The sequence below is a fragment of the Argiope bruennichi genome, chromosome X1 (assembly GCF_947563725.1).
Source record: "Argiope bruennichi chromosome X1, qqArgBrue1.1, whole genome shotgun sequence".
NCBI lineage: Eukaryota > Metazoa > Arthropoda > Arachnida > Araneae > Araneidae > Argiope > Argiope bruennichi.
In genome coordinates this window covers 77,104,955-77,117,545 of record NC_079162.1, presented here as the reverse complement: position 1 = coordinate 77,117,545, position 12,591 = coordinate 77,104,955, and the positions used below count along the sequence as shown (strand labels likewise).

General features: G+C 30.1%; 1 protein-coding gene across 1 annotated transcript; it reads left to right on the top strand.

Annotated features, from left to right (window-relative positions):
- Positions 1-1,828: 1,828 nt before the first annotated feature.
- On the top strand, positions 1,829-2,155 carry LOC129959290 (small nuclear ribonucleoprotein Sm D3-like). Its single transcript, XM_056072111.1, has one exon. The coding sequence runs from the start codon at positions 1,829-1,831 to the stop codon at positions 2,153-2,155; it is 327 nt and encodes a 108-aa protein (XP_055928086.1).
- Positions 2,156-12,591: the final 10,436 nt, after the last annotated feature.

The window sequence follows — 12,591 nt, the reverse complement described above, 5'->3', positions numbered from 1 at the left end:
ATCGGGTCTCGAACTCGAAGCCGAGACTTTACCACCAGGCTACCGTGGCTACAAAAATTATCATCATAAATCCCATTATGGATTACATTCTAGCTTATTTTCATCGAATGTTTAAAAACAAGTTCATTGCATTTTCAGAAAACAAATGTAGATTATTCAAAGAACAGTAGTTTATTAGAAAAGATATGTAGAAATTTATAGAACAATTAACGATCCATGCTACACATTCAACAGTAATGTAACAATATAGGCATATACCCGGCAGCTGAACATAAATGCTAAGTAGATAATCAGTCAGTAAATATTAATTATGAATTTTAAGTGGAGTTGAAGCATAACTAAGCACCTACTCTATGTGTGTCATGGCTAGAGCCCAAGAAAGAACATGAGCTCTAATGTCAGCTAAAACTATTTAATATATTAACACCGCTTTCCCCACTGATATACACTGTTTTATTTCACTTTTAAAACACATTTAAATTATAAGGATTATCATTAGATATATACGATGAAAACGAAATCGAAATAAGTAGGAATGTACTAGCCGCTTTCGGTGACTAGCTGGTCTATCCATCATACATTTAACATTACTTTAATTATGTCAATTAATTATAAAGTGTTTGCAATAAATGTTTTTGTTAAGTAAAGGCATGAATTGCAACAAAAGAGCAAGAAGTAAATCAGAAAATGCAAAAGAAAATATTGCACAGGAAATGCATGAATACACTACTAAATTTTTATGTATTTATATGAATGTTTTACATCTAATGGCGTTAACAAGCCAAATTTTTCTGTACAACTAATTAAAAGGTTTTAGAAGAAAGATTGATTCTCTAAAATACATAAGATTCCATGGAAGTTTTTTTTTTTAATCCTATATAGTTGTAAGTATTATGAGAGTTATTGCATTAGCATTTTATGAGAATTACTATTTAAGCAAACTATAATATACAAATAATTAACATAACTTCCGAAAAGAATTATCATGAGTTGATGAGTGAATTATTTAATGATTGATCTAAGAAGTAGATTATATTGAAACTAATAGAAAAGTAAATTTTTAAAATTGCTTTTCATTCATTGCTGAAAAAGAACAATGAAAAAATGGTAAAATAATGAAAACCAACTGTATTTTATTAGGGAAAAAAATAAAGATGATTTACTCAAATTTTTCATCAAAATATTTTTATTATTTTCAACGGCTGAAGATCTTTTCGTTCAAATAAAAAATTACTATGCAATAATTAAATAAATAAAAATATAATAAATAAATAAATTTTTATTTTATTAATAAGTTATTTAATAAGTAATGATTTAGTAAATAATAATTTTTAATAAATAGCAAAAAAATTCTTTTTAAATAAATATATTTTAACAACAATAAAAATTAATTTCCATCAAATTCAGTTTCAAATAAACAAAATATCAGATAAATTTCTAAAAGAGTATAAAAAAAAAAGAAACGAGTAAAGTTTCAGAAAGAGTAAAAGAAACAAAACAGTTTGATTCAAAGTTTCAGCGGGATAAAATGAAAAACAAAATCGCGTAATAGGAAATGAAAAAAGAAAATCTTATAACCCCTATTATAGCTATTTACCGGAATTGGGATAGTTCTTGTTAGCGCCTGTAGATGGCGCTACGGCTGCAGACCGTTAGCGCTGTTTACAGGCACTAATTCTAACCTGGCTTGATCCTTATATGCATTCCCGGTTAACGGTACCCACCGAAGAATTGTTTTCTTCCCTGAGAACTACGGGTTAAGTTAAAAACGTACACTACTTATTGAATTTTTGTATCTAAAAGCCAAATATTTGAGGTAATTTGAAATATGTGCCGCGAGGTAAAGGTCAGGCAACTTCATGAAGCAGAAGGGCACATTATTACGTTGGAATCAATTACCGGGGATACATATCGCGGTAAACTGTTGAAAGCCGAAGTAAATATGAACTGCTTGATGTCTGAGGTTACACTTACTTATAAGAATGGGAAAGTCTGCTCGTTTGAAAGTATGTACATTAAAGGCACAAAAATACGATACTTCATTTATCTGGACATGATCGCAGATAGGCCCAAGTTCAGAAAGACCATACCCAGAGCCGGTGTTCGTGGTTCTCATCGTGGGAACGTAGTTTCTCCAGCACAAGGTAAATTCTAATGCTTTGTATATGCTACTTTTCGCCAAAGATAGTTTTCAAATTACTCTTTAGTTTTACCTAATGATGTTAAAGTTAGGTGATACTAATTTAAGATTGATTCATTGTACATGTGAAGTCTGTTGTCAATTTCATATCATATTTGCCAATGATTATTTGTGTTAATTAATTTTATAATATTGAAATTAACTCATTTGATGATATCATGCATATTGGGATATATTTTGGTACATCTAAAATTTAACGAAAACCTATTATTAAGAACGAAATTAGGTAAAAGTGAATTATAGTGTGCACCCTGCTGCGCCAACAATGCCAAGTCGCCAATAAAGATGGCGGACAAAATAAACAAATACTTCCGCGGAACAGTTACGGTTACCATTTCTCGCCATATAATTAGAACTTTTTACTGATAAGCATTGTTTTTTTTTTTTTTTTTTCCATACTGCCCGGTGGCTTCTACAGATGCCTTCGGCCTCTGTAGAAGGCACCGGGCAGAATTTTTTAACTTAATAAAAACATCCTACGGCTTCGCTAGCAGCGGGAGCGGGAACCTAGTAGCTTCGCTAGCACGTTGAACATAAGGACTTTGTGGATAACAGAAACAGTACATAACCAAAAGAAAAGAAAGAATGGAGAAAGAAGGAACATTCTCCATACAAAATTTCAAACAAACATCCTTTTCCCAACTTCATCAACTCGTAAAAAAATATATTCCACTTACCCTTCATCCATTCTGCTGGTTCGATATCAAACTATTCTCAATACAAAATTTCAAAAAAGCATCCTTTCCTAACTTCATCAACTCGTAAAATATATATATATATATATATATATATATATATATATATATATATATATATATATACATATTTTGGTGCGTGGCTTAACACGCATTGCCAAATTTACTTTAAATTAAAGTATTAAAACATTTTTACTTAATGAAAACTGCCAGCCATGTAGATAACAATAATAAATTTTAATTACAAATCAAATTAACAAATATAGAACATGATACATTGGCCGTAATTCCATCGACCAGCACGAGGCAGAAGATCGGAGCAAGCCGGTGAAGGCAAAGAGTGAGTCACTGGTTTTCGTTAGAGAGCAAAGTTCATCTCCATAGGTATGATTGATGCTTATCGCCAGTTGGCGAAACAAACAGTCATTTATCGCCTGTTTGGCCGCTGCAATATTTAACTCACCCTTCATTCATTCTATAGGTTCGAAATACTCCCGACATAACAAATTATGAAGAGAACCAACCGTTAGAACACCAAAAGAATTACGATAACTGCGAAGAATTCCATTGCAGCTGTCTTTTAAAGTGAGAATGCAGACGATTTTTTAAAGCGCATACTGAGAATTAAGAATTGCAAAAGAATAAATATTTTCTGTTCGTATTCATATTAAAAAAAAAGAAAGAAGAAAATAAATTTTAATTATAAGCTTAACTTTCTTTATTTAATAAACTTTTAATTATAATAAGGAACTAAATTAAAATTTTTAATCGATATTTTTTTTAATTTAACATTTTTTATAATATAGTTGTAGTTTATGTACAACTCAACCATTGCAAAAAGTAGTAAACAAAACAGCATTAGAGTTGCTAGAAGAGCGATCCGATGAGTTGCAATATTGGCGACAAACTCGGGAGCACACTATTCTTCACTTAATCCCGAAATTCAATGTATTCATTGCAACAGTTGTATGCCGCCATATTTTGGTTAGACTAAATCTACGAAATGATGATTAAGATTGGTTGTGGCAATAATCCATTCCAAGTTTATTTATTTATTCAGTCTTTATTTCTTTGCAATATATATATTTTAAGTCACTGTAAATAATTGATTGCAGATATTATAAAACATTAATAACTTATAAATTCTTAGCTGTGCTTATTTTTTATGTAATAATAAATATGTTTTGCTTTATTTTAATTGTACTTTTGATTTTAATATGTTGTTTTTTTCATATTTTTTTATAGATATTGTAGTGGTTTGTGATGCGCGAGGATAGAACCTGGGACCTTATGGTTCGCAGTCCAGTAACATAACCATTATGCAAAAGCAATTGCCTGTGCAGCGTAGTTGTTAACTGGCTTATATGCTATTCACCACAGACTCTCCCTCCAGTGAGTCGGAGGTGAGACGAACGATATGGATGTTGAGTGGTGATGTATTAAGTAGCTGTTGTCTAATGGGCCTGTACCCAGTTGAGTAGCGCCAAGCGTTACGGCGAGCGTTTTGTGGTTGCTGATGCGCCAAGTGAGTCTAACGGCTTTGGGTTGCTGCGGTCTTTTTGTGTTACTGCGTCAAGTGAGTCTGACGACTTTGGTTTGTTGCATAAAGTGAATCTGACGACTTTGGTTGCGGGTAGATGGCGCCACAACAGCTGTACGAAGGTTGAAGGTTCATTGTCCGAGGTCACCAATTTAGTGGTATGGTATGGGCGAGGACAGAACCTGGGACCAGTTCGCAGTCCAGTAACATTGTGGTTTGCAGTCCAGTAGCATAACCATTATGCAAAAGCAATTGCCTGTGCAGCGTAGTTGTTAACTGGCTTATATGCTATTCACCACAATATGTTAAACTCTTGTTACTCGCATGCATGCGGCTAAAATTGCTGGAAACCGAGAAGTACCATTTTTTGTAAATTCTGTTCTAGAATTTATGAGAGTTATTTGGAGGAAAACATTTGGTTATGAGAGGTTCTTGAGTGTTTAATGAATAACAGCTTCAATAATGATTTATTAGGTTGTCATACTTTGTGTGTTTTTGCATTTAGGCTAGTTGAGTTTGAAACTTCTTGAAAAATCTCTTTTAAAATTATGACTGTTGATGAAAGAATTGTATCCCTTTTTCTGCTTTGACTGTAAAATTCACTATGCTTTATTAAAATTGAAATACTTGGGAAAAATTATCTTTGGGAAAATTGGATTGATTTGAATCAAATTTTATGTAATTAAGTTTATGCATTTTTTCAAAAGGAAAAAAAGAAACTATTGGAACTGTTTATTGAATATGAAAGAGCAAACTAAAAGTGTATAGTGTTAAAAATTTATAAGCAAATTATTAGTTTAATGCATTATAATTATGGCAAACCAAACTAATGTTTTATACAACTGGAAGTTAAAAAATAATTATCATATACATGCACACATATATGTGCTTGTTTTTCCATTTTTATTTTTGTAATGAATGTTTTTTAACAACTGGAAATTAAAATTCCTTTCTTCTCTTTTAAATTCCTTTCTAAAGCTATATACATTTGCAATGTTGTTTCATAGTCTCCTTTTTCTGCTTTCCTATTTATACTATATTTTTTCTTTGTCTTGGTTCAAAGACAAAAATTTTAATTATGGCTAAAAATATAATTCTACCTGTTATCATGAAAGAATAAAATACATAATTTAAAGATACATAAAAATAGAAAATTTAAAGAATGCTATTCCTGCTTTAATTTATTATAAAAAATGCACATATCTATATGAAGAAATGTTCCTATACTTAATACAATTTGTTTATTATTTCAGCCCCAGGACGCGGACGTGCCAGCATACTCTTTTAATCATCAGAATGAGCTGTTTCATCATTTTGTACCACTTCTCATCATCCAACATTTTTAAAAACTTTATTTCCATTCTTTAATTTCTGTATTGCTTTATAATACAGTACTTTTTTATTGTCTCAAGTTCCTCATGTTTTAATGTTATAAGTTCTAATTTGAAATAAAAAGCATACAAATTGTTGAGTTTATATCTGTTTTTTAATGTTATAGGAATACAATGTTATTGACATTTTATTTTGAAGAAAACACTGCAGACAAGTTATTCACATGGAAAAAGAATGAGATCATACAAAATTCTTTTTTTTTTTTCTGCATAAGTGACTTCAAAGTACATTATTTTGAGAAGAACTATATATAATACTGAAAATTAAATTCTTCTGAAAATTATTACATAATATTATGCATAGTGTCATAAGTCCTTAAAAGCTGATTATTTTTCATGGTTTATTATGCTTATTTTTTTTACACAGGTGCTTTTATTTTCCTTCTAATGACAAAGAAAAAAAAATCATCACTCTAGATTTGCCCTATTATAGGTATTTTCTTTGCACTGTCGGATTTTTCAATGTTAAAATGTATTTGCTTTATTAACTTGACTCTTCTTTCACTTTCTTTTGCTTGTTTAGGTATGGAAAAAAAAATTCTTCCTTTTGTAATTTTATGTATTCATATAAAACCATGAAGCGGGGGGGGGGGAAGGGATTCATGTGCTGAATGCTATGCAGACAAAACATAGTACATTTATACTAGCTTGTAGAATCAAATGTGATGAAGAGGAAGGAGAGTGAAAAATAAAATCCCAAGATTGCTATTTACCTTTGCTGAGACAAAGATGATGGGTATGGGCGAAAAAATTATAATACGCCCTGATGTCACTTACCTTCGCTATTCTGTTAAGCCTACTTGTTATCGGGAAACCTGACCTATCGGGACCAGTGCGCCACTGATCATCATATTTGTCGATTTGTTGGAGTCAACTTTTATTATTTTTTCCCCTGATTATTAAGATGAAATTCACTAGAATTTTTTTAATAATACAGTTGCTTCTATTTTTCAGCATTTCTCATGTAATTTAAGTACTCTATGAGTCATAAAACTTTTGCTTAACCTTTGGATTTTTAAAAGAATGTTAATGGCCTTCTGCATTTATTTTAATAATTAAGCTTTTATCTAGTAAGTAGAATTAAAGAAAATTTTGTTAAATCTGTTTTTATGTACAATTATCGAACATTTTTATTATCTGATTAATTGTAATTAATTGGAAATAATTTGTTGAAATAAAAGATATTTTAAATGTAATGTCTAGTTTTTCTACTACGACTGTAAATTTCCAATTGTCGAAAAATACTAAAAAGCAACTACAATCATGCATAGATTGATTCTAGTTAAAGTATCATTCAGTGGGATAAAATAATACAAATACTAAACGTTAAAGAAAAGTGAAAGTTGGTGAAGGTATAAAAAGTACATCAATTAAACATATTCTGATATTTTTATTTTAGTATTATTTATTAACAAAAAATACCTAATCTAAAAAATATTCAGATCAGCACCATTTTTTGACTGAAAAGGGTTTCATTATTCAAAAAAAATTTTTTTCTATTATTTTTATTATTTTTGATTCCATTGCTTCAGGCTCAGCAAACTGATAGTTTAGTTTGACAGTAAAAAATCATGTTAATTTAGCAATTGTTAACTGTGTTATATAATTACCTTTCTTTGAAAATACCATTATTGGTGATATTATTTGAATTGACGTAAAAAACGCACATAATGCAACACATTCAAGGGATATTTAAAATGAAAAATGCCACTTTTAGCATTAAGGGGAACATATGCAGATTATTACGACATAATTTTGGAAGTATTAGTATTGAACCCTCAATAAACTGTCCTGATCTCACTAAGATTGAAGTATTTTCAAGAAGAATAGAAGTAAGAAATCGTGAAGATACATGAAATGTAATGCTTATAGTTGATCAGCTACAATTAACGAGCTAAAGAGCATGAAATGAAATAAAATACTATGAAATGTTTTTTTGATTTGCTAAATTCTGTTTGCAATTGTGTGCAACTTTTTAAAATTGTTTAAAGGAATTTATCATGAGAGCATTTCTGCATGCCTTGTAGAAAAATCAATGCTTACATTTCAGCCTCATGAGCAAATTTTGAACGAAAAATTATGGAAACCAACATCAAGACATAATATTTCCTTACGAATTTCCATGATATACCCGAAAAAGTTTTAGAGGAATATTAACTGATCCATTTAGAGGCTTATGAATATAAAAATTACACACTGATGAGAGGTTATTTGAAAGCTAAACCAAAATTTTCATGTGTTAATTACTGTTTTATATGCACTCTATACAGTTTGAATTTAAGATTTGAGCCATGTGCAGTCATCAAGCAATTCATAAAATTAAATTAATTTCATGTTCGGCTCATTAATACGGTTTTTTAGAAACTACAATCAACGAGAGTATTTTCTCCGTTTTTTATTTTTTTTTATTTTTAGAAATTACAATCAACGGGAATATTTTCTCCTGGACTTTTCTGTACACGTATATTGTTGTATATGGTACGTTTTGAGTTAAATAGCGGCTGAGTGGATCCAACATTTCATTTATCTAGCTTGTTTAGTTTCTGAGTTTTCGCATATTCCCGAGAAGACAGATAAAAAGTCAATACTTTGATGGATTTGATCCAAATTTCAAACACATCTGTAATTCTACTGATGAAACTATATGTCAAGTTTCATCAGTCGAAACTTCGCATACATCAGCTGAAATTATAAGCCCATATTTTTTAATTTCATATTCCCATGCATACGGATCAAACAACTGACAAATTTCTGTTAATGGATTTCGTCCAAAATTTGATAGAAATATGGATTTTCATGGTAAAGTCCAGGTTTTCGAATTATTGTGTTCACAGACAGACAAACTGACTGACCGACAGATATAATTCACAAAATATTTTTTTCTAGCTCAGGGAGGCGTAAAATGTGGAGATTAATAAAAATTTCGGTACTAAATATTTTGACGATTGTAATACTTACAGTAATTCTAATTCAAGAAAGTAGAAAGAGTTTACTCAGATTTTATCTTTCGATATCCTTTTTACCATGAAGTTGGCCGGCGTCCTGGTCTAGGAGTAGCGCGTCTTCTTCCTGTAATCGGGACGTCCTGGATTCGAGTCCTGGTTCGGGCATGGTTGCTCTTTGCCCTGTGTTTTATCTGTGAGGCGTGTGAAAGAAAATCCCTCTGTAAAAAGGGGTTGTGCAAGCGAGTGTGTGAGTGTCATTGTCATATGAGCTAGAAGTCAGACTTCTGCCCTCGTGTGCTCAGGGGCCTTTACCCTCAGAAGCTACTGCGCAAACTCGGCTTAAATCGCAGATTTCGTCAGCGGGCTTGTCTACGGAAAGTGCCATAAGTAACAACAACAACCATGAAGTTTTTTGTGTCGATGATTTTACAGTTTATCTGAGAACTGAATGAAAAAAAAAAAAATTATAGAAATATAGCTGCAGCGTTTCCTATCAGGAATACATATAGGGCTAGAGACGAAAATTTAATTTAGCAAGTATTTTTCAATAGAAAATACTTGTGAAAATATTGTTTAATTGAAGGATAAGTCTTTAAATCGCCGAAAAGTACTTCGGCCGGATAGTTGGCAATTGCTTACTTGTTTACTTTGCTTATTTTATAATCGGCTCCTCGAACTGTCTTGTTGTTTAAGATATCTCAAATGCCTTGAAACAGTTTAAAAACGTTTGGAATATAATACTTTTTTCTCTCTCTTTTCCCCCTTTCATTTCAGTGAAGTAGTGCGGTATTCATCGCGAAAATTTTAATAATTGATTTCGGCATTCCTTCAGACTGTGCTGCCATCTGGTGTAGATTATCATTACTATACAACTTTAGATCGCTAACTAATACCTGAAGTTTTACTACATTTCATAGCATCTGCGCTTAACTTTGGAAGGTTGACGCCTTTTATTTAGAAGCAAGTTAGGATTATTACTGTTATTACTTCTTAGGGTTATTACTGGGAGAGAATAAATAAGTCAGTTTTGTGTCATGCATAGAACTAAATTAACACGATTAAATTTTCTACATTTGTATTTTCATCCATTCATCCAGGGTGCACAAAGAATACAAACCTCAGGGTCCCATTTTTCCTTCAAATTTCCAAACTAATTTTTTAAAATTTAAATTTAATCTTTATATAAATAGTTTCGAGAAGAAATTTTGACCAACTGAAATAGCAAGATGCTGAATTGCAGATCATTTTCTAAAATGTTGATTTCAATATATTGCTTATGAAAAATTCACAACTGAAATTTGAAAGAAATTCTAAACAAAATTGTGAATAAATGAAAAACTTTTTTTGGGGATCGGGCATTTTTTTTAACTTATAAGGCATTTCTTTTTTTTAGAATTTTAAAATAAAAAAATATTAAATTTGCAAATGTGTTCCAAAATTAATTTGAACCATACTTGATTTCAATTATAATACTTTCGATTGCCCAGCCTTTTTAGTTAAATGAAAACATCAAATTAAATAACTTTTAAAATGCCGTCAAAAAATCTTGAGGTGTCCTGAAGTTGCGCGAATTGTAAGAAATTGTCGGAATTTAATAATCCAGTCCTGTTTATCGGGAATCAGTTTTAATCGCACCCATGCATTTATTAGATTGTGCTGCCATCTGCTATAGCACATCGTTACTACACATTTATAGACCGTCGACTAACGCTCGACGTTTTACTGCTTTTCGTAGCAAATGAGCTTAGATTTGCATAGGTGAGTCCTTTTATTGGGAGACAGGCAAGAATTAGAACTTGATGGTGAGATAAGATAATCATGTTGAGACCGTTTTATGTCATGCATTTAAACTAAGTTACCACTACTAAATAAATTTCCAACTTTTGTACTTCCATCCATTCATTGCTCAATTTTCATCGCAAAGTAAACCGCTGACATCAAGACAATTATAAATTAATTCCCACCATTCAAATATTTAATTGGTCTTTGAATAACGATTTTTAAAGAATATCATAAAACTCAGTTGTTGTCCATTTTTTTTAAACAACTAGACAATGAATCATTAAATAGCATTGCATAGATGTTGTATTACAGTAACCCTTGTTTAGATTGCCATTTACAGATTTTAAGTAGTAGTTTTTCTGATTCTAATAATTTTTTTCATTAGCAGGATAACGATTTCAAGAATTTTTGGAAAGAAATATGTCAAAAGGCACTGAAAAATGTTGAAGCTCATAGATAGTAAATATATTTTTCATGCCGTTGCAATTAATTATTCAATATATCTATTAAAAATTTATTTGCAAAATGTAAAATAAATGAGATGTAATTATCATTTCTCTTTGCAAATTAACCCTCATTAAGAGCTGAATAACACTAGGCATAGGAAGTGAATTAATTTGGTTAGTTTGAAATTTTATTATTTTATATAAGCATATAATTAAAAATATCATTCTTTAAAAAACAAATTGACTTTTAATTACGTTATGGAATATGTATGTTTATTTCATTCTTCTGCCGACTTTTTAATTTTATATTTAAGAATGTAGCATTCCTACTCCTAATTGACTCATTAAATGATTTTATTATTAGTTGTTTTAATCACGTTAAATTCATGTATTGCTTATAAAATATATGTTTCTTATTAAAATCGTAAAGAAATAATTAATACGTAAGCTTTTATGTCCAGTTTTGTAAACTGACCCAATTAATTATTCAAAGAATTATAATTAATTATTCAGTTAATTATGATATAACTGAATGTTGCCGTAGTACAATGTAAGAGCATTTATATTATATGTAAAAAATACAGATTGAAAACATATTTCAAAAACAGAGTTTGTATATAAATAATGTTTTCAATAAAGTTTTTTATTGTTATATAAATGATTTATTTATGTTAGATTAAAAATGAGACTTTCATGAAATCTCATTTTTATTTCTGAGTCAAATGATCCCATTTCGGTAAAAATAGATAGATAATCACAGACGGACAGGTCACTGAGCAGTGTGACAGCAAAGACCACTGTAAAGGCACTGACCTTAAAGACCACTGAAAGTCCTAAAAGTCCTCCCCCTCGCTAATAGTTTCTATTATTACGTTAATTTTGCTTTAACGAGAAATAAAGAATAATTTTGAAATTTTGACTCTCCTTGTTTATTTGTAAAAAAAATTAAGGAAATGTGAATAAAAACTTTTTCTATGTCTCATATTTTTAAATGTTAAATTTATATTTTTGTTCCTTTTTTTCAAAGTGATTTTATTACATTTGAAAGCAAGAGGAAAATGATAAATTATGGGAACTAAGTGGGACATGAATCATAATTTCTACTAATTCTTATAATCCGATGAACGTCAAAATAGAAATTTATAATTCTATGTTAAAATTACATAAAACGTTTTAACACTTTAATATTCCAGATGTTATAGAAAATAGCTTTTTTTCTTTCATTTTAAAAGCAATTTTCTTGCCATAAAATTTCGCTAAAAGATAGTTTTTTTGTGATAATAACTACGTGCTCTGATTGAGCTAAGTGCACGGCAAGATCATATTCTAGATTACATTATTATGCATTTTTTGTTATTGTATTTTTTCCCTTTTAAGATGATAAAATACATAAAAATTTTAAAAGTGTTATAAAGTTTTACTGGGCCGATGTAAAAGAAGAAAATTTTCTTAATATAGTATAACATCCTTTTGTGCCTTTTTTAATTCTGATATTTTTACTAAAAATCATGAAGTTAGAGTTCTAGGGGCTAAAGAACAAACTAACTTTTTATTTCTACTTTCATAGCAGGTTTTATTGAACATTTTTATAA

What these genes read in the sequence shown, in the direction of transcription:
- LOC129959290 (XM_056072111.1), top strand. Translation starts at nt 1,829, where the DNA reads ATGTGCCGCGAGGTAAAGGTCAGGCAACTTCATGAAGCAGAAGGGCAC.